At 39.3% G+C, this 27,989-nt stretch overlaps 1 protein-coding gene across 2 annotated transcripts; it reads right to left on the reverse strand.

Annotated features, from left to right (window-relative positions):
* Positions 1-1,734: 1,734 nt before the first annotated feature.
* Positions 1,735-27,988, reverse strand: rorc (RAR-related orphan receptor C). Of its 2 annotated transcripts, XM_088013816.1 has the most exons (13): positions 27,714-27,988; positions 27,506-27,605; positions 20,418-20,447; positions 9,732-9,817; positions 7,229-7,370; positions 6,814-7,143; positions 6,615-6,716; positions 5,610-5,731; positions 4,406-4,538; positions 4,203-4,310; positions 3,996-4,106; positions 2,835-2,944; positions 1,735-2,751 (listed from the first exon to the last, which is right to left on the reverse strand). In XM_088013816.1, exons 2-13 carry the CDS (start codon positions 27,555-27,557, stop codon positions 2,587-2,589), a joined length of 1,491 nt encoding a protein of 496 aa, XP_087869942.1. In that variant the 5' UTR covers positions 27,558-27,605; positions 27,714-27,988; the 3' UTR covers positions 1,735-2,586. The 2 variants fall into 2 exon arrangements, with proteins under 2 accessions (XP_087869942.1, XP_014839948.2); XM_014984462.2 differs by lacking the exons at positions 20,418-20,447; positions 27,506-27,605; positions 27,714-27,988 and adding an exon at positions 18,143-18,704.
* Position 27,989: the final 1 nt, after the last annotated feature.

The raw sequence follows: 27,989 nt of genomic DNA on the forward strand, positions 1-27,989 counted from the left end.
ACTTGGTTCAACTTTGTTCTCTTATTTTGCTCCTTGGTCATTCAATCATTTTCAGGGTAGGCAAAAGCATAACTCTTTTAAAGTGGTTTCAGTAACTGAATATTCAAATACCTGTATTATATGGAATCTGACTTACGTGAAGTCTTATTTAACTTCTAGTGTCATGCCTTCGTTTCCTTATCTCCCCATATGAACTCAAGCGTCCGCTTTCTGTCAGATCAAATAAAAACTGAGGCTATTTTAAATGCCATTTTCTTAACCTGGTTAGCAACAGATTTGTATTTGGCAAACTGATGAAAACTTTCCAAAGACAAACTCATGCAAAATGACGAATACTCCGAGTGTGCTACAGCTGCATTTACACAAAGTAACATTTTTATACACCAGAGAAAACCGTTCAGTCATCCATGCAGAGTTAGTTTAATCTTACTGCCACATCTGTTTGTTGTCACAACCTCAGGAGTTAATTTGAAGGTTTACATAGACGAATGGTTATTGTCAGTTCCAATAACACTGAAGAATGCAGTACCCCTTTCAAACCAATTGAACTTTTTCTCAGTTTATCGTGTGACAACCACCAATTCCAATGCATTGTGTAGGCCTTACGGGGATCAGCACAAAGTGTTGAGGGTTGTGAAGAGGAACGAAGGAGATTTGTGGTTCTCATGTTTGTTAAAAATCTAAAAAGTCTGTCATAAATGTGTGTCCTGTCACCTGTTACTCTGATACATCAAGTCCAACCATCTCAAAAAAGAACAGCAAGCAACACAAACTTTTATTTAGACCTGTCACTTTAGATGGTTGATCCTTTCTTCTTTTTTGACTCAGAAAGGAAGAAAATTAACAAGAAAAGTAATTTAGAGGTTGGTGGAGGAGTTGCAGAGGTAAACAGTCGGACACTCCTTCTGTCCGGCCTTTTCAGAAGACTGGAACAAAATAAAACCATGCTGAGACAAAGCCACATAAAGTTCATTTTGTAGTTTTTGCCACAAGCAATGTAGGGGATTTTGCAAATGTAAAAATGGTCCAATAGAAACATAAAGGAAGCTTATAAGAGTTAATGGAAAAATGGAGGGTCTAAATGCAGGGGAATCCTGGAAGAAAACCTGTCAATGGTTGCAAAAGACTTAATACTGAGCTGGAGGTTCATCTACAGCAGGAAAATAACACTAAACATCCAAACAGAGGTACATTTGAAAGGATGTTAATGTGTTAGAATGATTTAGTAAAGTCAGACCTAAATCCAGCTGAAGATCTTTTGCACAACTTGAAATTGAACATTCACATATCCTCCATCCACTCTGTCTGAGGTTGAGATATTTTACAAAGAAAATGTATCAAGGAAAACATTAAAATACAGTCTGTAGATGTGTAAAGCTGGGGGAGAGTTCAATACTTTTGCTGAAATCAATTTTTACCTTAATGCCATTCAGTGATATGTAGAGCAAATATTATGTTGAGATAAAAAAGGGAAAAAGGATAGATGTAACGAAACATTTTTAGATTTAATGCACATTTTTCCAGAGCTTAAAAGTTATAAAACCCTGCAGGAGTTTTCCTAAACAAAGGGAAACACTTCTGATGGCTTTAATGGTCAATCTGAGCAAAAAAAGGGGAAAAAACTTCTCTGAAGACACAGAAACAGGAAGTGAGGTTGGCTGGAACTTAGTAACATTTACAATGGGACAAATCTTCTTACATTAGGGAGGAGATGCTATGATGAGGCAAAAAGTGTCTCTGTTTTTGTATCGTTTATTAAAGCAATGATGCAGCCAAAAACCGCTTGGAAAACAAACACTGAGCAGAAGAGAGAACGGTCGAACCGGAAAACATTTCGAACAAGAATATTTTAACATTACATCAACATTTCTAGATGTGAATAATAAAGAAACTTTACACTAACTTGAAACATGGAAAGAAAATAAAGTGACAGCAGAAAAATTGGGGTTATGTAATGTTTTTCCTGTGAAATGGGGTCAACATCTGTTACAGTTCGTTATTTTTATTGCTTGTTTTTTTACCAGAAAGCACAGTTTGTTTCTTCTTCTTTTTTTTTAACCAGTGTTGTATTTATTGCTAAAAAAGCTAACCTTACAGCACCAGTGAAACACTCTGGTTTTACATCGGAAGTATGGGGTAACAGCATTTTTTTTTTTTTTACTGTAATTTTCTTTTAAAAGTATTTTCAGGTTGCCTCCAAGCTTATGCGAAACACACAAGGTAGATTGAGTGATATTTTTCATTTGCAGAGAGATGTTGGGCTCATTTTAGGTTTTCACTAACAGCGCATCCTGCTGCCTCTTTGAATAACTGCATAAACAAACTGTGACACAAACTCAGTAACTACAGCTGGGAAGAGTCACGACAGCACATCCTGAGACAAAATAAATCCTAAAAAATATACTCTCAAATAACATCAAAATTCACAGTTCCCTGAAATAATCAAAGGAAATCATTGAATAATCCATTACAGTTACAGTTTCCTCCTATTCAGAATACAGATTCCTTTGGGAAGTACCAATAAAACTCCAGGTTCTGCTCATCTGCGGACATCATGTCCATATGTCTGGGTCTCCCGCCGGTCGCTCAGTGAGCGGCCCCCGGCAGCAGCTCGGCCTCGGACGCAAACAGCTCCTTGTAGAGCGGGGGGAACAGGGAGTGAGCAGTGAGCGGGTATCGTTGGCTGAACCAGCGCAGCTTCTCCATGTGCAGGCTGCACAGCGAACGCAACACTGCCATCCTCTGGTAGAGCTGCAGAGAGGACGTGGACAGTGAGACGAGCAAAGGCGGGGAGGACAGTGTGTGAGAATATTTATACGAGAGGAAACATGTACCTTATGCAACAGACTGTCGTGGTTGTCTCGGTGAAGGATGTGAGTGAGTCCCACCTCCACACTTCTGTGTACTCGCTGGACTCTCACTCTGTCCTCTAGAGAGGGACGGTCTGCACAAATTTAAAACAATTATAAAATTAGCCTCACTGACAGAAAGCATGCAAGTGCAAAGTATTTATATCCTTTGACAAACCACAAACTTTACTGTATGTGAACGTGAAGTGGTGCCTAATTGTGATCTCAAATGAAATTGTGGCAATGTTATAATTAGAAATCTTGCATGCCTTGTGCTAAACTCTTCCAAGTAATGTTTTTTTTTTTTTTTTTATGGAATCACCTTTCACTGAAACAAGTGTGTCTTTTTCACATCTAGAGACAAAATTTGTTTCCTTTTCTTCTTTCCAGAATAGCTTAAGCTTAAGCAGCTTGAATGGAAAGCATCTGGGTACCGATTTCTATAAAAACAGTAACGAGACATGCTTCAAAATTTAGATTTTTTTTTTTTTTTACATGAAAGGATCAGGAGCTGTTCTGGATGGATGAAGATAAATATAAAAGGGTTGTAAAAAGAGGACAACAATCCTAAACATACACAGTAGATTCATGTGCTGTACTGGTCCAGTCAAAGTCCAGACCTAAACTAAAAATCTGTGGTAAAATCCAAGAACACAGAAGCTTTGCATCCATTCCCACTAAGCTTGAGCATTTTTATTTTATGCAAAGAATGGCCAAAAACGTTAGCCTCCAACTACCTCACAGTTGTGCTCCACTTTTTGCTGGTCACATAAAATTCTGATGAAATATACATTGAGGTTTGTGGTTGTGGTGTGACAAGATGTGAAAAAGCTGAAGGGGTGCGAATATTTTTGTAAATGAGAAAAGTGTCTGTCTGTTAGGAGTCATTCAGTGACAGGAAGACTAATTTTGTGTGAATAAATAAATCAAATAGTGAATCATGTTTGCATTTTCCAGATGCATAACTGTTGTTCATCTTTATCTCGGGGGTGAAAGAGCACTTTGATGTGTTTGTAGTTGATCTTTATGGTCTAGAAAAAGGTTTAAAACTCCTGGGGAAGAGTAAAGTGGGACAAATCTGAACTTCAACATGTCAATACTGAACAACTTCTTGCTTTTTTTTTTATTTTTTATTTTTAGACTTACCAGGGTTGATTAGGACCAGAGCACTGAAGAGGGCGAGCTGCTGCTCTGTGAGTTTCAGAGCACACAAGCCGTGAGCGAAGTCGAACACCGCTGCGATTAAATCACCGCACGCTTCAGGGAAAAGACATCGGAAATGACCAATAAGTCCCCATAAATTTCCCATCAGCTTCATCACAAACGGCTTATGAGCTTGAGTCAGACTCTTACCCAGAGACTTGAAGACTTCAGTCCCAGCAAATTTTCCATCGAAGAAAACAGTGTTGTTTTCTGTGTTGAAGAAGCGGCACATTCGGACCAGAACCACCTCCATGGAGCCTGGCGGAGGAGATATAAGAAAGACGGAGGATTGACCTTTTTTTCTGCAGGGATTCAAGTTTTACTGGGATAAAGCGAGATTGCCGAAGTCTTACCGGTTTTGAGGAGTGCGATCTGGTCGTTCTGGCTGAGCATGCGGAAACCTGGGATGTGTTTTGCAAACTCCACCACATACTGAACGGCTTCAGTGAGTCGGACGGCACAGTGCTGCCACATCTCGTCCACCGTCTGGAAAACGCAGTTAGGATTGCTTGTTATCACAGTTTTCATCTGCAACATAATAAATGAGCTGCAAACTTGTTCAGTCCCACATAAGCTTATTCTGTTTTCACTAAGACAGCCTTGCAAAATGTATAAAAACTCATTGAAACTTTTTCACCCTGTTCTCACATAACAACCACAAACCTCAACAGATGTTCCTCGGATTTGTGGGATTGGATTTTTTAATTTCTTTTCCAAATTAATAAAATTAAAAATAAAAATCTTACGTGTGGCATAAATCTGTATCTTTTGCCACCCGTTGCCATCATCCTCCACATGTTTTGTGTGTTACCTGTATGGCTTAACGACATGATAAAGTGTCTGAGCAGCAGAACTGACTAGATTTGGATTTCTTCTTGTTACTCATCCATAAAGGTCAGAGTTGTAAAGTGTATATAAGTTGTTCATGTTAGTGTTTGTTCATAACGTAACAAACCTTTGAGCTTCACAGAGCAGATGGATTTATATTAAGATTAAATGACACACAGTAGAAGTCCTTTTACTGTTTACATGATTTCTGAAGGCAGATGTTAAAGCTGGATTTTATTTATGGGAATCAGAGTAAACGGGGCTAATCACATGTTTCATATTTCTGTTAGTATAAAAAAATGTAAAATTGTGTATCTCTATCTGCATGCTTCTGAGTCTTGCACTACTTTGTCACATAAACACTCAGCTGAAGTTTGTGGTTGCAGCAGCACAAAATGGAAAAAAAAAAAAGCAATCAAAGGATAGGAATATTTTTAAAGACACTATAAATACTTCTGCTGCTGCAATTTTAATGACCTAATTTACTCCCACCACCATCACCCCGTCCTTATATTTCACAAACGCGAGCGATCAGAGAGCAAGAAGGAGGGGAAAAAACAATGAAAGAAGTTTTCTCTGTTTTCTGTTTGATTCATCAAACAAAGGCAACCTGAAGCCACGAGAAGCTACGTGTTTTGATATGAGACTGTCTGAATCACACAAGAGGAAGCCTGAGAAATAAAAAAATAAAAAACCAAGTAGAATACGGTAATTTTAGTTTGGTGATACCTTGCTCTGGTAGGCTTGGATCTCCTCTCTGCTGAACACTTTCCATCTGAGAGCCTGCAGCTCCTCCAGTCTGTACTGGCTGGTTTCTCTGTGGGAACGCACAATGCTGGCACACAGCTCATCTGAAGAAGGGAGAGAAAACGCCTGTATGTTACAAATGTAATCACGGGTTGAAGGCATACAGTGCCTTGCACCATCTTGCTTCATGTAACCGGGTTTAATGCGACACAACAAAGTGCATAACTGTAAAATGAAAGTGAAAGGATAAGTGTGGCGTGAATTTGCATCAAGTCCATTTTAGTCTTTTTCCACTTTTCCACTTGTTTGTTAGTGAACAAATAGCGTTATAAAGATCAAGTAACACGGCAGGCAGGTTGAGAAATTGCAAGCAGGTTTATATTATATCTCAGTGTTGCCACGTTTTAAAATTAAGAGGATGGCACAAAGGCAGACCTAGCTAGAGATGGCAGTTCACTTAAACTGACAGGCAGAGCTTTAATCAGAGAGACATAAGTGGAGGAGCTGCAGAGGTTCACAAGTCAGGCAGGAGAATCGGTTGCCTGGAAAAGTGTTGGTCACTCACTCCACAAATCTGGTCTTCATGAGAGAGTGGCAAGAAGAAAGCCACCGTTGAAATATAGTTTTTAGACATTTTAATGTCGCCCCAAATCAAGTGGAGACACAGCAAATGTGTGAAAGAAAGGCTGCAATCAGGTGGGACCATATTGAGTTTTCCTAAAAAAATGCTGAACACAGCTTCCTCACTGTCAAACACAGTGGTAGCAGAATGATGCTGTGGGTAAAAGGTTCCTCAGGACGATGGATGTTCCAGGCTGTGAAACAGTTGTGACTGGACGAGAATGACAGTAACGCTTTCTATCCAGGCTGACCGAGCTAGAGCTATTTTGCAAAGAAGAATAGGAGAAAAACTGGTAAAGATTTGCCTGCAAAGACTCAGTTCTACAAAGTGTTAACCACGAGGAGCTCACTGTGCTGACTGCTCACCTATGTTTCGCAGAGAGTGGGGATAGTGGTTGTAGAGGTCATCGAGAGGATTGTAGGAATGAAGAGCCATGAGGTCCTGATGTTGCTGTCTGGAGTCAAATCCTGACAAAAATGAAGAAAATAGCAATAGTGAGGAACGACAAGAGTAAGACGGGGAAAAAAACTGCTTTTAATGAGAGCTCCCACTGCAGTTTTTCACCTCTGATGTCATGGTGTCCACCGCTGTCCCCCCGCCCCTGGAATCTGGACGTAGGGGAGACACCGGAGCCCCGGTACCCCTGCGAGTCGCTCGGGGAGTAAACCAGATAGGGGTGGACCTCTGCGCTGTAGGTGTCGCCGACGTAGGGGTACGGCGTGGCGATGGGCTGGAGGAGCTGCGGGGAGTGGTCCTGGCGGTTTTTGGGTGGGTAGGACAGCTCCACCTGCGTGTCGTCCTGAAGCTGCTGCTGTTGCTGCTGCTGTCTGTGTCGCTCCACTTCAGCAATGAGAGAGTCCCTCTGACGTTTGGACATGCGGCCAAACTTCACAGCTGCAAAGAGCACATGGTGGTAAACGAGCAATCGGGGAACTTCTGCAAGTGAAGGGGAAAGTCAACATGTCCGGTTCTGCCTCACCGTCTCTGCTCATGCCCTGAGCCAAACACTTCTGCAAGCGGCAATGCTGGCAGCGGTTCCGGCTGGCCCGGTCGATCTGACAGTTACTCTGCCTGGAGCAGGAGTAGGACACGGTGGGAAGCTGGCTGCGCCGGAAGAAGCCCTGCAGGTTCACAAGCATGAGTTTTAAGTCAGAAACACTAAGACATGAGGTTCATTCTTACTGAATATTTCATTATTTCAGTAGAAAATGATCAATTTTGTCATAACAGAGAAGAAAAAGTCAAAAACAGCTCAGACAAAGGTAACCTGTGAAATAACGCAGTGCGATTTTCAAAGGATTTCATTTATCAGAAACCTTTGGGGATCGTCAGAATATTCTGTGAGACGAACGTTTGTGCTTTTTTTTGAATGGTTTCAATCTTTGAACTCTCCATTGGATGCAGATTTTGAGGAAAACTTACTGATTGCTCATTCGCTCTTGGAGCCATTTTGGTGGGCCGGCTATTCATGCAATGGTTCACCACTGTGTCATATTTCCTCCGTTTGTGGAAAACGGCTCTCACCGTGGGAGGGTTGCAAATGACTACATAATCCTCGTCAGATTAATAGACTCTGTTCCTCATCTGTTCTTGAATTTCTTTAGACTGCATGATGTTTTCTATTTTTTTTTTTTAGATCATGCTGTCAGTCAGCTTTTATTATAAAATTTCCTGATTCTACAGGTCAGGCAGAAACCAATCCTGTGCATATGTGGTGAAATACAACCAAAATTCATGCTATAGCAAGGTGGGCTAATATAATATAACAGAGCCAGGTTGGTTTGAATAGTTTAATTTCCTTAATCAATGGAATCATGAGCTGAGAACCATATTTTGACTTTATTTAAACTTTTGTGATGTCTGGAAACACATAAGTGTGACAAAAAGAAGCAAAACTGAATAAATCTTTAGTGAAATATATCATCACAGCTCTGTAGATTCTTGAACATTCAAGAAATCAGTAACCCATACACCTGGACAGACTGCTTTTCTTTGGTATGAAAGTGTTTTTGTGGTCACGAGGCTCCAGGTTTACAACGTATCTGATGAGCTCACTTGTGAGATGACTTGCAAGACAATAAGCATAAGAACAAAACAACAAACTAAGTCTGGTCTGTGAAAGACTACCTGTGAAGTTTAAAGGATCGGCACAACTTGTTGGGATTTACCCATCTTGGCCTTCTGGCTGCACGGTTCTCAAATATGACATCACTTCAGCTCAGTTGACTCTCAAAGTCGATGTACAGTCAGACTGAAAACTGTTATAACAATTTAAACAACATCAAGGAACGATACTGTAATAACTGAGCTTCAGAGATGAAGAAGGCTGGGTTAGGGTGAGTTGCACTGCAAAAACTCAACAGGGCTAATTCTTTTGCAGTGTTTATGCTACAAAGGCAACATTAACCAGCTATTTTGTCAACTACTGATGAAAAAACTACTGGAAATATACACTTAGTTGAACACTTAGACTTTTGTACTGGACATAGTGAGGAAACAGGCTTTTCTGAAGGAGGCATGGGCTGGTATGATCACATTATGATAATTTTCTGATGCTACTGTCTCGTATAAGAGCTTATTATGAAATATATAATCAATGATAACAAGTGCTTATTGTGCGAAATATAGTAATACATGTCTAACAAGCTGGTTATTAAATAATGCTCTCTCCTCCATGAGTTAGCCTGCAGTCTGATGCTTTGCAGAAATGTTGCCTGTGGCTTTTAAAACAAAGTTACCTTAAGACAGGACTCCATTTGAATTTGAATTTCAAAATATCTTACTTTTCTTGACTGAAATGTTTGATTATGCTAAACATTTGCATGATCAAAACTTTTGTGTCTTTTTGGTGCAAAACATTGATCGAGTTGAGTTTTATTATATGTGTTTTACCAAAACGCTGAGTTTAGAGTCGAAATTCGTCCGTCTGGTAAATGGTTATTTTACAGCTTTTTGTTTGATAAATTAATATAAGCTCCATCTTAAAATGGCTTACATTTATAAAATACATTAAATACACATTTTTGAGATTTCAGGTTGCATCTTTCATATCCTCTATTTTTGCTAGTAAGTAGCAGTAAAAATGCTATGCTCACGAACCAAAAGACCCTGTGTCTCAGTCCTGCTAATGACCTAAAACTTGTTAAAATGAAGGTACATAAAAATATTGAAATATATGCTAAGGGATGATTACAATTGGTTCATTATTTTAATAATAAAAACATAACACAAACAGATAACAAGAACAAAAATACAAGCTGCTGGATTGTACAATTCGTTTGAAGGAAGTTTCAATCTTGCATCAGGACTTTGTGCAATTTGTGCTCCAGATCTTATGTAGGAACAATTTGCTGCACTTATTTTTCCTCTGACACTTAAAACTCAGACCCAGTGGGGGTCAAAAGGTGAAAAAGTCCACAAGAGGAAAAATTAAAGCCAGACAGTTTGTGGTTAACACCTTTCTCTTGTCTGTTGTTTCTCACCTTGCAGCCTTCACATGTGATGACTCCATAATGCACTCCAGAAGACTTATCGCCACAAATCTTGCATGGGATAACTTCAATCTGGGCTGAAAAGAGGCAAAAATGAAAAACAAAAATTTAATGAACAGATTTCAAGATTTAGCACTAAACTCTTTTTGTATCACAACTTCAGACATGGAAGGAAAATTCAACAAAACAAAAAAACTGAATATGATGGTATAAAAGTTCATAAAACATGTGAATAAATCACACTGATGTTACAATTTAAAAAAAACAAAACACATTTCCATGCCATCTATGAAGTTTCTGAAATAAAGTAAATTTGTAAAAAATTAACAACTCTTATTTAATAAGAGTTGTCAATGTGTGTGTGTATATTTTTGTGTATACACACAAACACACACACACACACGCACACCCCCCCCCCCCACACACACACACACACATATATATATATATATATATATATATATATATATATATATATATATATATATATATATATATATATATAGTCTTAGCCAAGCATTTACAACATACAGAACTAAGTAACTGACTGGAAAACGTCTTGAGAGGCCAGGACAGACGTAACCTGAGGTCTGGAAGATTTGACAGTCAGCAGATTTATCGGCGAGTGCGTCACGTCAGCATTAGATGTGAAAGAAGTAAACAAGAAACCTCGTCGAGCTGCAACAGTTTCTGGCCCACGATCGTTTGGCCAAACAGTCAAGAGATTTCTTTAATGCAAATCTGAAAAAGCATTAAAGCCTTTTAACAGTAACGGTGTCTTGAAATGTAGAGAGACTCAAAGTGCCCAAGCACCTTGAAACCACTGATAGATAATTTGCAAAGATCGACTTAATCGGCTCTGCAGATAAATGGAGCAGACTCCTGAGGCACAAGCTCGCCGTCAGGAAGACGTCAGGCAGAGCAGGCTGCCGTTTCATCGGGGTGCAGAAACAAGCATTCGTCACCAGATTAGTGCAAATTTGCTCTTGCTTGAAGGTACAGATGACAATGATGTGCATCGCGACATTTTTATAACTACCGTACGACCGTTGGAACATTGTTTATATGTTTTTTCATCATTTTGCGTATGAAAATCAGCATGGTTTTGTTATTATAAGTGATAATAAAGCTGATGTGAAGAATGTTATCTGTAAAACGCTCAAATAATTTGAACAAAAATGATACACTTGAGCTTTTGTAGCATTTTGAAAATGTCTAAGCTTGTTTTATAATAGCTGGGAATTAATTCATACCTTTAGAATCAGACAAGCTGTGTTTTAATAAAAGCAGCGGTGGATGATGTAATGTGATACTTTGAATTATTAGAAATTATTGACGATCGGTCGAAGTAGAGGGTTCTTGTTCTGGATGATCAGTTTCCCTTTCACTTAAACTCTGAATGTCGCCATAGTGCATCTTATCCGAGTGTTACTGTCATTGCCTACATTTCAAATTAAAATAAGCAATTTAAAGTTCATCAAACAGAGTGGGAATGAGAGCACATAAAATCACGAATCCATATTCATCCTATATTCATTACGCTTCACAAAAGTTGCTCAAATTGCACGGCTGATTAAATCTGGTTAGAAGTATTGTATTTTGTTAAATGTTCACTGGGATTTTTAATGTACAAAGAAATTCACAATATGATATTTTCTGCCACGTTGCCCATGCCTAAACAAATGACTATCTCAGTTACAAAAGCAAAATCAATTAAAAACTTGTTTATGTGTCTCTAGACAGGAAACCCTTTCAGCCCCTTTGAAATAATTGCACAATTTTACCCGAGGAAGCAGACAGAAAGGTGAACTCAGCAGTGGGAACATTTCTCTAATGCTGTACTTCCCCTTTAACATCAAACAGCAGTTGTGCGACCATGGCAAACCAAAGGTTTTTTCCTCTCCAGCACCTTCTGACTTAGTAAAAATGAACAAAATAACATCAAATGCAATAAGAGGGGTGTCGTCTAAGGACGTGGAATATTTGCAAATGGAGAAAGGTGGCGAATGTGAAGGTGTCAACCTCAAAGTCCTTTTAAGTGGTTGCCTGACTTCTCTTTCATTCTGACTGTCCCTCTTTTATGTCATTTCTTTACTTTGTGATTCTTCTCTGTCTCGCTCATAAAGGACAACTGCCAGTAATGCAGTCTTTCATTCATCACTGCCAGTAATGTCCATCCCCCACTCGCCTCCCCCTGTGCCCCTGATCTCTGTAAACTCTCACACCTCTCAGTCTTTTTGCTCAGTGCCGGTTTTTGTCACAAAAGAATATGCGAAACCGGCAGAAATGTTGAGAAAGCCGTCTAGAAAATGTGTGTTTTCTGCGCGTCTCCTCACAGAAAGGCCTCGGCGCGTTCCGTCTGCGTTACTGTACGAAATCTGGAAGCGTGCGAAAGCCATAACACGCCACAATCTTTTCATCTAGTCGTGTCATCTCCTGTCTTCCTTCCACTCATACTCCGAAGGTGTGACTGTCTCCGGCGAAACGAGCTCGCACGTCTGCTTGTGGATGTTGCCTTTATTCACAAAAGTATTTGTGTTTCCGCGCAGAACTGTGTCAGATTTTGTTTTGTCGCAAGTGTGTGTTAGTGTGTCAGTGTGTGCCCTCTTTATCTGGTGCCACAGGGATCACCCGAAGGCTTCAGAGGATGAGATTAAATAGCAATTGAACGCATAAAAGCGGAAGTACGTACAGTGATGAAGGCAGTAAAAGCACGACTGATAAGAAGGTATTTCGCAGAGTTAGCCATGACTCTTTGACCTCAAGACGTAGGAGCTCAGATCCATTGTGGATCATGTAGTTTTGCAAAAGAAAAAAAAAAAAGAGCCGTGAGTTGAGCTAAGTTTCTCTGAGAGCTGTTGCAGGATATGTGGAGAGAGCATCAGTGGTCTCTGTCTTTTTCTGCTATTTCAGTTCTGATTGTCAACCTCAAACAACAGGAAATCCACCGTGACCCACAATCTTTCACAGCTCACGCACTCAATCACACACATAGAAACACACAATAATCAAACAACACCATGTTTCCATGCAATCGCAGCGCTGGTGGTTCTCAAGCTGCAATAGATGCGAGCAAAGAAAAACTGAACAAAATCATGACATCAGCAGCAGAAAGATGGCGCTTCCTGGCATTTTGGGACTCACCTCCTTATCTCCAGCCACAGCTCAATAAAATCAAAACCCAACATCTCCAGATGCACGCAGGTTTGTCAGAGGTTGCGAGATAAAATTACTTTGCAGCTTTATCGCTTTCATTTGTGTAATTTATGTTAACCATAGGAAGAGAGATTGTGTCTGGGGCGAGCGCAGCGCAGGGTTTGCAAATATTGTGATATTTTCTCCAAAACAATTGGGATTGCAGGAAAAACCTAATAAAAACAACAAAAATAAATTGTGTATTATTTCTACTTTTATTAGCGCAACATGACAAAGACGACCGGGAAAGTTAAAGCGCCGTGCAGAACTACTCAAAACTTTTTTTCTTTTGCATTAAGTCATTTGAAAACCCCAGAATTCAATGGTTTCCATTGGGATTTTACGTGATAGACCAACAACAAGTGGAAGAATTGTAACATGTGGGTTTCAAAATGTTTTGTTACAACAACAAGCGTTATGTGACGTGTAGGGTTTAATTGGATCCTAATCTGAATGAAACTCTTTCTTTCGGTAAAAACTTTCTCCCACCTGAGTTGTGGATCAGCAGTTTCTCCACGGTGACCTTTGGTCTCTGTTTCCTTAGCCGGTCTGTCAGCGTACGTGGATGTCCTCGTCTCTACAGGTTTGCATCTGTGCCATTCTCTTCAATCTCTTCTCGTTCATTGGCAAGACATTATTTTACTCTTTGTAAGGTATTTGGTTGAGTTGGATTTTGCAACGCGTCCTTTCCCTTCACTGTTAATAATTATTTCTGACTTATTACGTAAAGTTCTAAAAATGCTTTGCAGTTTAAAGAGAGCAAATGAAAAATGTGTAAGAATCCCTTTGTGTGGCACTGTAGAAGTCAACAAAAAGAAAAGAAGACGTCTTCTGTCGAAACATTGTAAATGTCTTTTTTTTCTTCTTTTTTTTTGAGGCCACATTTTGACAGATATGGGCTGAAAATGTCCAAATGTTAACATATTTATCTGGGCTAAATAAAAACAAAGACCGGGTAACGTGTTATTTAAACATCTGGCTTAAGTTCTCTTACTTTGAATAATTAACATTTAACATGATGCACCACTCAATCAACAGAAACCAACTCATTTTTATTTAGGCCGTGATTTCCACAGTCAAGACTGAAAATGCGAAAATTTAAATTTTTCTGCTCATTTCTCGTAATGAATCCAAAGAATGTAGCTTTCATCATTGGTTAAACACCCGAACAATAAGCCTGGTGCCTGATGATTTTTATTTGAAATGAATAAAAACATTTGACAAAAAAATCTGCCCTGATGAGTAAAGATAATGATATCAGAAACCTTTCTTTGTTTTATTTCTTTTCTGTTTGTTTTGTTTAAATGTTGCACTAAAACAAACTTTACACAAAAAGTCTTAATTGTTCAGATTAAATTCCCAACAGGTGCATTCTGCGTATGTATAAATATAGTTTTTTTGTAAAATCTTTAAATAAGTGTGATGCATGAAAGAGTTTCCCGTTCACGTCGATTAACCAGCTCTCTGTCTTCATGTTTGTTAAAAGCACAGGTCGGTTCTGCTTTCCAGCATTTCCGCTCTGTTGTGCTGACGCTGAACTGGCTCTGCACACAGAAAGCTGCTGTTACAACATGCGTTAGCTTTTAGCAAAACACCCACTCGACTCATTTACGAGTTTAAGTGTGCACCTGAGAGGTGGTACGTTACGGACCGAGGAGTCTTGAGCTGAGTGGATTTTCAGTGATGGAAATGTTCTGATTTGTCAGTGAACAAAGAAGACGGGCAATTAATGATAAGACGTGTCTTTCGATTAATGTCTACCTATATCAATAATTCATCTGCTTCGTCTTAGAAAAGCAGAGGTGCTGCAGAAACTTAAAACATTACTTGTGACTGCAAATGCAAACATTGGAAAGAGTTTCTTCTTATTTCAGAGAAGGTCAGGAAAACATTTTCTTGCCGTTATTGTTTCTTGCTCACTGTTTTCATTCTCACACTTTTTATGAGTTTAGTAAGGTTACGGTGTATTATGATAGGGTTAGGGTGCCTGTGATTTCACAAAGTATAAGACATTTAATCCTACATTTTAAAAGTTTTGCAGCCAACTAAAGTTATAAAGTCCAAGCTGTGACAATCTGATAAAGACGAAGAGGAGAAAAATCTGATAAGAAAAAAAAACAGAACGTTTCTGATGTGGTGCAGAAATACGATCCTATTTCTGCATCACATTAAAACTTTACTTGGCTTCAGGTTCATTTGACCGAGGTGCAGCTAAATGTGTGTCAGGCTTCACTCTGTAATATCCTCCTATGTGATAGAAAATGGGCCAAAGATGAGGAGTCTCGATTTAAAAAAAAAAAAAAAATCACAACCACTAAATCATGAATGGGTAAAAGTAGATTCAGGTTGGTCTGGAGAGCTAAAGGTATGTAAAACATTTTAAACTAAAAAAAATATTGAAATTTAAAAAAGTCAAATACTCTAATGGAGAGATTTTATTTGTGAGAGCTTTTAACCCTAAAAGAGTTTTACTAAACTCTTCCCACCACAGTTGTGTAAAATTGATTTAAGGCCACTGTATTTATTTTTACATATGAGAAACAAACAACGGAGAAAAACACTTTACTGATTACGCACAACTCTACAGTCAGTCCGTCTAAAATCACCCTGTCAGCAATCTGCTCTTTGCACTGTAAAAAACACAAAAAAAACCCTCAGCTTTCCTCTTACGGAAGCTTACAAACGCAAGCAAAGCAGCAACCAAAGTTTGTATGTACACAAAACACACACGCAAACACACACACACACACACACACACTCAACAGAGTTTATCCAGAGCAAAAAGATGATCAGAAAGTCTATTTACATTTTACCCAGAGAAAGATAATGTAGTTTAGAATCACTTCATCTCTTTGTTTGCAACATGGAATAAATACTTTTCTGAATTTGTTTTCTTTATTTAAGTCATTGTAATAATCAAAAACATATATGCAGGTAAGCCTTACAGGTAAACTTGGGTTGAAGAACAAAATGTTTCCTAATGTATGAACGAAAAAAATTGTTTGACCATTTTTAACCAAGAAATTAAATAAGTAAGACATCATAAAGAAAGTGAATTATTTTCTGAATATGCATTTGAAAATATATTAATTTCCGAGTTTTTTTTATTATTTTTTTTTTATGTGAAATATGTTACCAAAATAACTTGTTTTGAAGTGCACAGGACATTAATTATGTCATAATAAATAGATAAACAATAATCAGTTATTTTACTTCACTGAAATGTTAAATAGTGACCCCAAAGCAAAACAAATTTTGTTTTTAACAAAAAAAGGGCCAAAAAAATTGAATGAAAATGAAAATAAAGATTTTTGCCAGTACAGTAATATCATAAGTGAGTAATTTAAAAGCACTCTGCATGACCTTAGGAGGACGACTGATTTATTGCAAAGTACATCTTGTTTAAATATATTTAAATGTATGACTAGTTAGATTTTTGTTTTTGAAACAAGTGTGGTTGTAGACAATCGATAAGTCATTCATCGGTGAGCTGCTTTGAGACAATAAACAACAAAGATGGAAAACTGCCCACGGCATCCTTTTTGAGGGACAGGGGAATTATTAAAGCCGATCTGAGCACCACTTGACATCCGTTAGGACTTTGAAGTGCCTTCTGATTTCGGAGGTGTTAGACAAAAGTCGTGTTTTGACGGTAGCAGTGGGTATGAATCAGCTCAACTGCTGTATTTCATTTACCATATTTTGGGGAGAATGTGTCACCTGCGATCGTGAAGTCGGCTTTGATCTGAAGAAAAACCGCTTCTGGTGCTTTTGGAAGAGTTGTGTGCAAGTTTTATGCAGCGGGAGGAACAAGGAAATCCTTTTTCTGACAAAAAAACCCAAAAAAAACTCTAAGATCTGCACAGGAATCCCACAAAATGCACTAACTGAGCCGTGTGTGCGTGTGTATGCGTGTGTGTGTGTGTGTGTGTGTGTGTGTGTGTAAATTCAGGGAGAAAACAGGTTAACCTGCTGCGGCTAAGAGGCAGAAATATTTAGTAATATCTCCATCAGTTGGAGGGTGCTCTATGGTTTCGCAGTATCCACAGTGCAGCTGCAGGAGAGAGATAGGCTGCATCTAGGCGCCATCTAAGAAGCAGCTGCAAAGGTGTGTGTGTTTGTAAATGCGTGTGTGTGCGCGTGTGTGTGTGTGTGTGTGTGTGTGTCTGCAGGCTGCAACAGCAAAACCATTTAAGCAGCTTTGTGCACGGGAAAACTTGTTGCGCCTCAGTTTTTCACCTTTCTCTCCCTACAACACCAGAAAGCGACATTCTTCTTGTTCAATCATCACTTTCGACTGAGCGCCGGGTCTTCCGCGTCTGCATGGAGTTAGTCCATTTAAACTGATGCGCTGCGGTCAGGTTGCATCCTGTTTTCCGTTGATTTGTATTCAGTGGAAGCGAATGCAAAAAAAAAAAAAAAAAAAAAAAAAATCAGGCTTGCAACATCGCATTTCGGCCTGCTCCACTTTATGCTCAGTTCAGCCAGTGGAATACTACCACTAAATATGTTAACGACTCGGAACAAGGGCAAGACGCGCGGCGTTACAGGCGGACTTTCGCGTGTTTCTCGCCGCACTTTGAATTGTCGCTCTCTGAATTGAACGAAATGCCATACGTGAGCTGTACAGTACCTGTGGGCAGAAATAACCGTGGCAATGATTCAAATCTTAAAGCCATCAAAGGGAGCTAACTCTGAATCATGTTACCAAAGCATAAAAGCGAAACACATCAATCGGCGTGAACGTCGCCAACAGTCAACCAATGCAGAACTCTGGAGAGAACAAATAAGTTTCAAAACACCAGGCTTCATAGAGAGCAGTTATGAGATAAAAATGCAACCCATAGAGGATCCAAAGCAGAGTGACCAAAAATTTCTCGCGTGAACCTGAGAGTTGTAGCAGAGTAGGTTTTGAAGAATAACTGCGTTATTAAAAAAAAAAAAATGAGAGAGAGAAACTGAACAAAACGCTTAATGAAGCTGCACGAGGGAGCTGTTTGAAGCGACAGGTGTCTGCATGAAAGGAAACTTATTTCAAGTATTTCATGAAAGCCAGAACAGAAACGCTGCTGCTGGAAACCAAAAGCACTCGGAGCATCACGAAGCATCGGCTTTAATCGATTTAACCCGATACAATATCTTTGATTGCACTGCCCACACACACACACATTCACACACAGATACAGACCAGAGAAGTTCATCCCTACCTCGCATCATCCTCACTCCTCCACTCGTATCAGACGTTTGTCCCACTTTCACAAACTCTACTTTCCTCTCACTTTGTCTGCCTAGCGTCTATCACTTCTTTTCTTTTTTCTTTGGTGAACAATATCTTTTAATCTGCCTTCTTTCTTTTCTTTTTTTTTTTCCTGTTCGTCCTTCAGAGAGCTGGGTCAGGTACTCACTGCAGCTTCAGCACACATATTCAGACTTTTGAGTGACAGTCACCGCCTCACCTTCCTTCTCTGTGTGTGAGAGAGAGAGGCATAAGACAAAGAAAAGGGGGGGACTGTCCCCTGTCTTGACTTTTTTTTTTTTCTCAAGGTACTTTTTTTTTTCCTTATGCCTTTGTTGTTATCCTGCACCCCCTCACTCTATAACACACATGAGAAGAAGAAAAGCCTCATAATGTCTGGTGCCTCTCAGGCTCTCCATGTGAATAAAGCTGTACTCGGTTAAGCAGGAGTCCCTGAACGATGCAGCTGAAACATGCTGGTTGCAGAAACGACCTTGGGTTTTATTTTATTCCTACCGTGCAAACAGTGTTTAAAAACTTTTACTTTCCTGTTAGCTTGTGGAGTTGTACAAATATTTATGCAACGTTTTTGCTCCTTTTCACTCCAAAGCTTTCAGCTTAGCTTGCAGATCCGCAGGTAAGTTTCTGCGTTAATTTACAGGCAAAATGTGTTTTAAGATCTAAAGAGCTCCAATAAGCTGGTGTTTGATGCACCACTTTAATCCACACAAACATCATTTGCTGTGCATCTGATTAGCTGAACATATTCTTGTTTACACCTCTCAGCTGAAAGAAAAGGGAGCTTTTAAAAAAAAAAAGGTATCAGTCAAGGGTGTGTGGAACGAGTTGATAGCATTACTTACAAACTAAAAAAAAACTGATTACTAAGTAAAGAAAGGCGAGTTGTGTTTTTCATGAGATATGCTGTGAATGAGAGGAAGGGTTGTTTGGAAGAAAGAAAACATCCGGGTTCGGCTAAAACTTCTCAAAGTCTTAATTTTTTGGTCGCAGCTCCAAAAGGATCGTTTAGCACAAACAAGAAGGCTGGATATCACCAAAAGAACCCCGTGGTGGTGGCAGTATCATGCTTGGTGTTTCTTCTCTTCAGACGGACCTGGTTGGTATCAGTATGAATTAGTGCCAGTCGGTTTTGAACCGAGCTCAAGATGAAGACGGATTTAATTTGTTAGCATCAGCAGGATGCATCAAAAGCTGCATAAAGAGCGCTCTAGTTTAAGGTTAGGGGAGATTAGTTTTTGTAAATTTTTCACCTCTAATGGATTTTTTTTCTCACCACAAAAATTAACATGAGTGTGTGTGAAACTTTGGAAAAGGCAAACAAGAGGGCCCTGCTGAAGATAGTGAGGGGCAGGTGTGTAATATCTATTTAATGATTCATCACTTATTTTCAAAGGAAATATGACGAAAGCTAATAATTTTCACACTGAAACTATCTTTAAAATACCTCAGGGGTAAGTTTTAAGACTTAAAACAAAACAAAACAAAAAGTCTGAGTTTCTACACTGTATTAACAGTGTTTGGGTAAATATGCAAATAGGCAACACACCCCTGCTTTCTCAGTACATTTCTTTGTCTCCCCCACTCTGATATTTCTCCTTCTGAAGCAGCTGAATGATTAATAAAAAAGGACACCAACGCTTCAACAGCTCTGGGTTTAAATTTTCATTCACATTTCCAGCGAATTTATCACCGTTCAGCCTCAGCTTGTTTATCAGCACACCACTTAATACAAAAGCTGTGTTACGCAGAGCATCCCACACTTGATAACACGGCCAGGTGTGCTAAAGTTGTGGCAGAAAGTGTTAAACCAAAAGAGTTAAAAAAAGACGAGATGCTATCGCTCTCATCTGCATTCAGATGCCAAAGTAGCTGGAGTTTGTGTGTGTCTGAGCACATGTGTGTGTGCCTGTACATGGGAGAAAGGAGGGGGGGGGCGCACAGGTGCAACACACACAACCCTCACCGGGTTTGCTAATAGCTCAACCCCAGCGACACCAATATGTAAGTGTGTGTGTGTGTGTGTGTGTGTGTGTGTGTGTGTGTGTGTGTGTGTGTGTGTGTGTTTGCTGTACAGGTGCAAAGTTGCATGTTCACAAACTATGAAGTTAACCGCAGTGCATGCACAAATATCTAGCACAAACACGAGCAATGTCATTACCGTGTGCAGACACACACACATCATGTGAGGCTAACGCACAGAGACGGTTTGAACAGAGACGACTTACTCAAATGAGTCTTCTTGGACACGGCGCCTCCTGTGGAAAACAGTGAACATTATTCAGCTCCAAATACAGAAATTAAAAAAAACAAACAAACAACAATATGGATTGCTCATTGTCTCAGTTCAACATTACAGCAAACTGTCAACATTTCCAAATAATATCAAACATAAAAAATTAAAAATAAACAACATTGTAAGAACACCAATGACATGCTGACACATCTGTAAGAGATTTAATCAGAAAAAGAAATCATGACCATCAAACTCAGACTATGCCTTTGCCAACACAAACATCAAAAAGCTTAACATTTTCACTAAATACAATTTAGACAAAACACAACAACAGTATTTGTGTTATCTTAGCAAATCCAAAAGGAGGCTTGCTTATCTCTCTAGATATCTTGAGAAAAAGAGCCTTGTTAGCTAAAGATCACGAGATAACCATTGCATGCCAGGAAAGAGCCGCTCTTATCGCGGCAGAAGCTGATGATCTGTAACAGCAACGCGTTAATGAATAACTTATAATCGTATTGATTCCTTTCCTTATTACCACGTTAACTCTTTACCTGAAAAAAAAAACAAACGACTTTGCTGTCTCAAAATAATTAAACTGCTATTGGAGCTCAGTAGAGGCAGTAGTCACAAAACGTGTTATGACAATTATACATCTAGCAAGTATTGGCAAAATGATTTATTTCAAGAAAAGGGCGTAGCCAAAGGACTACAAAACGTCATTAAATTAGTCATATTGAGCACAAAGACTTAATAAACAGTTATCATAAAAATGAGGTCTAACTAAATAGAGAAAACTAAATTATTATCCCAAATTAAATATGTTGAGATCAAGACAAAATGTAAAATGTCATCAAGGCGCAGTGAGCTTTGTTTCAAGATGTGATTAATTACTCACAATTCCATTTCATCTCATATTCATTTTAGTGCACTGACACTGTTGTTGTTGTAAAATGAGTAGCTTTGAGATAATGATGAGCTTTAGTCATAAAATTAGAAAATATTTGCCACAAGCTGAGTTATCCTACAATTTGAGTTATCACAAATTAGGTCATCTCTGGACAATTACATTATTAAACTCATTTTACCAAAAAAAGGCGTTATCTAAAGTTAAGGGTTAAATGAAATTGTTGTCACATCTGCAGCTTATTTAAAATTACATAATAAAAACATAATCACAAGATAATGACACAGATAAACGGCAAACTCTTTGACACTAACAATGCACCTCGCGATAAATAATTATGGAGACGCAATTGAAGTTATCAAGACCAAATCAGCTGCCATCTGCAGAAAATGATCCAAATTAATCACCATCTTGCCATCGCATCGTGATAATCTACTTCTAATGTTTCGGCTACTTACAGTACACTGATACTGTCTTTCACTACATGAATAATCTAAATGCTTCTCCCACCGAAACCTTCACTGCAGCATGACTAACTGTGATGAGGTGGCTGACAACGTACCGACGTGCCATCTGCAGAGACGCCTGAATTCAGAATCACAACATCCTCTATCATGAGCAAAACATGCAATTAAACACGGCAGCCCGTTTCCTGAACATTTGGGACATCCTAACAATTAAATAATTCAGAAAGAGATTCAGCTACACATACTAAGCTTAAATTAAGTCCTCTTCCTATCGGGTGGTTTGGATGAAAGATCTTTTTTTCTTTCTGGTGCACAAACTGGACAGATAAGAATCCTGGGTAAAAGTGGTTAAATTAGCAGATTCCTATTTGCGCTGGTGTCTGTTTGTGTGACACTTCAGTGCATTTACACAGCAGAGATAAAGGCAGAGGAAGGTGGGTGTCTGTGAAGCAACTGGTCCTCCTTTTTCGTCTGCCTGTTTGACCGCAGTTGTGAGAGTCTGTGTTGCAGTAGGTGTGAGAGAGGGTCGGTTCTGAACCAAAGAGTTTATTTCTGGAGTCGTACACATCAGTGTGTGTGTGTGCGTGCGTGTGTGTGTGTGTGCGTGTGTTAGTCAGAGAAAGAGAGAGACAGAAAGAGAAAGAGAAGGAAAGAGAGAGAGAGAGAGATGTTTTAAGGCAAAGCAGATAAGTATCAATGGAAGGCGCAGAGTTTGCCGGCCTTTGTCTGGCGCCACTTCAGGTCCTCTGTGGTTTCCTCTGTTTTCTTGCCCTCATCAAATCAGTTTTGCTTCATAAGCAGAAAGTATGGAATGAAAGCAGAGCAGAGCACGCACGGAAAATTCAAAAAACACGTCAACACGAGCCGGGCAGGTGCTTTAAAGGGAATTGTTTCGCAAAAGGTTTTGTTTTTCAACTTTTAGTGATGCATTTTTTTTTTTAATTTTGGTCCGTTTTCATTCGATCGTTTAACAATACAATTTGGCATTTACTCGGACGATGAACTAAATTAAAGAAATGCACGAAACAGCAAAAAAAAAAAAAGAAGACTACTGCTTTTCTTTTTGTGCCTAAAAAACGAATATTTCTTTTGAAAAAAATAAAAACTAGCCGTATTCCTGTAAAATTAGGTGAAAACACGTTCAGCTACATCCAGATGTCGGGGTGGCCATTAAGCCTCCGCAGAGGAAGCCGGCTGCTGGCGAAACCCGTCAGTCAAAATTTCACTGGCTTGTCTGCGCGCAGACACCGAGGCTCGCTACTGAATTGACAGTCGCTGCATTACATAACAGTACAGGAGACCACTGAGCCCGGAGAGGAGGACGACAAGTTTGCCTGCATAAAAATACACCTTTACAATAAAAACACCTGTTTTTATGCGGATGATTTCATTGTTGATTAAAAGGGGGAAAATCATGTTATAGAAAATTATCAAAGTAAAAAAAAGAAAAAAAGTGGCACTAATTGTAACTATATAAAAGCCTGATGAGGATAACTTAGTTGATGATGAGGATTAAACTGGACTGTTGACCAACAAATGGCATTAACTCCATGTCCTTAGATCAAATAAGGCTTTCTGGATTCAGCCAGGCAGCTCAAAGGCCATGAACTTAAAAAATAATAATTGTAGAAAATGTATTAAATATTTTAGGCTGACAACATGCATCATGATGAGACTGAATTCTAGTAAAAAAAATCCTGTTTTCTTAATTTAAAAAAAATAGAAAAAGTTCTAATTTAAGACTAATGATAGCGTTTGCTCTCTCGTGAAATAGAGAACAATCATGAAGACATTGTAGCTTAATTTCTCGAACAGCTGAGAAGAGTATAACTATTAAACTGCAACATTTAAGCAGGGTAGCAACCGGATGCCGCAGCAACAGAAACCGATGTCAGATTCACAGACGACTGATGAAGCGGATCGAATCCACCGCGGGTGAGCAGTGGCAACACAAAGAATTAATTTCTGAACAGAGAAGAGGGGTTTTCTTTTTGTGTGAGCGACACCAAAATTGCTTAAGAAATATGAGAAGACACCCACAGCAGCCACAAAACCCAACAAACTCATCACCCCAAGAACAGCCGGCTCAGCAGCATGAAACCGAACAAGAGCTGCACAAACACGGCGACTCTCCGCTTCACCCTGAATAAACCAGTTTCTAGGACCTGATCAGTAAGCTGATGCTGTTTTACTCCAAATCCTTAAGCCCCTTAGCATCCAGTTTTAACATTTTGTTTCCTTCTAAGTAGCTCTGATCTTGTTAAAACTGTCTTTTTCCACTTCTACTTAACACTGTGTGTGTGTTGCATAACAGCGTTTCAGCTTCAGCTCTGCCTCCAGCTGCTCTAAAATTTGATCATATTTGGTCTTGTGTCATCTGCAGGCGAATCCTGAGTTGAATTACTCGGTGAGTCAAAGGTCAGATCCAGAGCAGAAAGCATAACGTGCTGTTGTATTAAACTAATTTGATTAGTGCTTAAAAAAAATGACCATAGCAAAGCGAAAAACAAGATTTAAGCCTTTTTTTTGTAACTATTTAAGTAAATTATCATTTAGTCATCACAGGCAAAAAAAACATTTATGTCATTTATTTGAAATATTGTTTGCCATAAATTGCAATCTTAGGTCTTCTTTAGTATTTCTACAAATGTGTAAAATCTGTTTTGCGGTGTTTTTCCCATTTGTCTTTGCAGATCTTCTCAAGGTCAGTCACGATAGATGGGCTTCATCAATAAACAGCATTTTTTTTTTTTTTTTTTTTTTTTTTTAGGTTTTTTGGAGATAGTCAGCTAGATTTAACTCTGGTTTGGCCATCGTAGAACATCTCAGGGTCAAACCCATTTTCTTTTCGGGCCATATCAAAAATCTGAATGTTCATAAAGGTCTGGTTGTGCCAGAATATATTCAGAAAACCAATTAAACTGTTAAAATATCAATAAATAGCTGTTACTCCAGGATTTTGTGATTGTTTTAGGGGTTTTTTGCGATCAAAACTGTAGATTTAGAAATGCTTGTTAGGGGTTTTTCTGATATTTGCGCTAATGTATGATGTTAAATGCGCCTTTTTATTACTCATTGTATCAATTACAGACTATAAAATCAAGTAAGGCTGAGACAGCAGTCACTCAAACCCAATGTTTGTGACCAATTTTGAGAAAATTTGCAGAAAAATCAGGAAGAAAATATGAAGGTTTGTAGATTTTGTTAGAATTTTGCAGATTTGTGAAAAACTGGACGGACTTATTGATGTAATTTCGAGTCTAGAGGGCCAGATAAAAAGCTGTGGCGGGCCAGATTTGGCCCCAGGGCCTTGAGTTTGACACCCGTGTTGTAGATGAATTGCTGCTAATCTGAGATCCAGGGTGTCATGCAGGAGGTTTTCTTGAAGAATCTCAATATATTTCACTGCTGTCCTCTCAGGCCAGTATTACTCAGTTTCTGCCACAGAAAAATATTCCCACAGCATGATGCCGCCATCACTATGTTTCACAAAAGAGACGCTGTTAGCCAAGCCGACTTGAGGACTGGAGTTAAAACCATTTATTTTGGCCTCATTATACAAAAAAAAAGTAAATAAGTAAATAAATAAATCTTCTGCTGTTCAAATAACCTCTAAGCTGCCTTTTGGCAAAGGTTTAGCCGGGGTCCATTGTTCTCATTCACCTCCCAGAGCTCTCACCGCTCAGCCTCGTTCTGCCTCAATCTGTTTATTTAAAACATTTAATTCAGACCATTTCTTTATTAGTATTCTTCCTTAGATTTCGACTTTAAAGCAATTCCATCCAACGGGTCAGTGAACGTTTCCTCTGCCTCTGTTGTTTATGTTCTGCTCTGGCATGAATGCCAGTTATGAAGCCTTCCATACTCAAGCGTAATCCTTTCTAAATCGAGCTGAGTCAGCAGAATTTGTCACAAGTGGGCTTTCCGTACAAGTTGCCACGGTGGGGCTGTTGTTAGCAATCAACAAAAAACGGTTTTCCCTCAAACTCTGACCAGGATCGTGTGCATGTGTGCTCCCTCCGGTAGTCCAAAAGTAAGCATGTAGGGTTAATATCTGGATTTGCCATTATAGTGTGTGGGTGTGTGTGTGTGTGCTAGTATTTTATTGAATAAATTGAAATGACAAAAAGCTTCCATTAATCCATGAATGAAAAAAATGTGTCTGGAAACAACGGAGTTAAGATCCATATCGTCTAAAAAACATCACTGTGTATGCCTTAATTACTCACTTAATTAATTAATTAGCCTCATTAATTAATTATGATTAATTAATTACAGTGTATTTAATGTTTTGAGATTTGACTGTAAGACTATAAGTCAAATGCTGAAGTCAGACTTTACTGCAGCTTCACTGAAGTGCCGTCATCCTATATGTTCTGATACAGCAGCATGTTCCTGAAGCAATTTCTCCATCAAGTACAGATGGAAAGTGTCTTCTTCTGAATTGTGCACTTTGCACTCATGCATTATTATTCCTATAAAGTCCTTAAGAAACGCCCCTCCTGCATTGTGCGAACGATGAGCAGTGGGTTTTTGCAGCAGAAGGACAAGCAGTCGGTCTTATCTTGCCATGGTAGCTAATAGTTTGATTATAGCAAGTGGCTGCTCAGAATAGAAAGGCATTGGCTACAAGAAGAAGCAAAAATAAGGGTTAATCCCAGTGGATTACGCTGTCTTAGTGTCATTCTTATCCACTCAGAGCACCTTGCTGCTGCCCAGTCAATGGGATAAAGAGGGTTACTGGGGTAAAGAATAGTGAGAGATGGGAGTGGCGGAAAGGTGAGATAAAGAGTGTGTAGAAGAGGACATATACGGTAGTATGGCATGTTGAGAAATACAATCGTGGATTTATTTGATGAAGCAAACTGCGTGTAATGTGAGGAATGTAAGGATTCGTTTATTTATTAATTGGTTGCAACAACAGCTACAAAAATCTTTCTTTCATGTAAGAAAACGTCTGCTGTGGAAACAATGCGCTCTCTGTAGCAACAATGTTATTTCAATTCAGAGAAGTTTATTAAACTGGCAATAAAATAGTTTTTGTTGCCAAAAAGAAACATGAAATGTTCAAATAGTGGATGTGAATTAAAAATTCACACTGAACCCAAGGAAATTGGATTTATTCCCTCTCTTCTCTTCCTCTAGACTTGAAAATCTTTATTTGCATTTATAGAAAATTTACTTTTATTTGAGCAGAGGCTTTTTAGACCACAGAGCAATAGTCCAGTCTTTTTCCTCCTTGGACCCATTTCCTGGTATTGTCTCAGGAAGGGCTTAACAGACGCACCTGAACTTAACTATCCCACCTCGTCCTTCCACTCAACTTTTGGTTAGCATGCTTGGACCCTTGTCTGTCAGTGTCTGTCTGCTGGATGACTTTCAGGTTAGCAGCTGTGATTGTGTTGGTCTGGATATATCAATTTCTGAAAACACTTTTCATTAGTAGTATATATTTTCTTGAGCAAATGAATTTAGAATTTTTGAACAAAAATAAACTCGAAATAAAGAGCTCACTGTAGTGACTGTATAATAACATACATTTTGCTGTTTGAATGAAATTATGAAATAAATTAGTATTATGATAATATAATAATTTACTGTTAATTTGTGCAGATGCTAATTAAACTTTCTCTTGGGGCCAACAGGGGGCCCCATGTTTGCGTGTGCCTCGGGTCGGCCCTGGGTGCTGCATAAGATCCGGCTTACCTTTTTTCCTGGGGGTGTCTGCAGGTAGAAAGTCTGACTCCTCATATTCCATGCCGCTCCTGTCACAGCGCTGGACGGGCCTACACACTCTTTCACTCACCTCTCACCCACACGGCCACAAGCAAACCAGAAGTCAGCGAGCCTCTCTTGAACTCCACTTACTTTCCTCTGGTGGAGCTGAAAATGAAGATGAGAGAAGACATGCTACCTGTTGGCTGCTCTAGCGCCCGGGCCGGCGCAGGCATTTAAAAACGTGCACTGCCATCTCTCCTCTTTCCGGCCTCACGGGTCCAAAAACTCAACCATCATTCTTCTTCCACTCTCGTTTTTTCTTTCTAGCAGCGCGCCTCCTCCTCCTCCTTCTCCTCCTCTTTCTTCTCCTGCGTGTGGCTGTTGTGAAATAATTGCTCTCACCCCCGTGGCAGCAGCAGCGGCAGTGCGGAGAGTGCAGCTGGACCAGGCCGGGCCGTGGCTTCTCAAGCCC

This window comes from Poecilia mexicana, unplaced genomic scaffold, assembly GCF_051168715.1.
Source record: "Poecilia mexicana isolate PSO_F unplaced genomic scaffold, ASM5116871v1 scaffold_16, whole genome shotgun sequence".
Taxonomy (NCBI): domain Eukaryota; kingdom Metazoa; phylum Chordata; class Actinopteri; order Cyprinodontiformes; family Poeciliidae; genus Poecilia; species Poecilia mexicana.

What these genes read in the sequence shown, in the direction of transcription:
- rorc (XM_088013816.1), bottom strand. Translation starts at nt 27,557, where the DNA reads ATGGAATATGAGGAGTCAGACTTTCTACCTGCAGACACCCCCAGGAAA. An exon ending in CCACTCTCTGCGAAACATAG is followed by an intron (nt 5,732 to 6,614) that starts GTGAGCAGTCAG and finishes TCCCTTCTTCAG; the next exon opens with ATGAGCTGTGTGCCAGCATT. An exon ending in ACGACAGTCTGTTGCATAAG is followed by an intron (nt 2,752 to 2,834) that starts GTACATGTTTCC and finishes TCCTCTCTGCAG; the next exon opens with CTCTACCAGAGGATGGCAGT.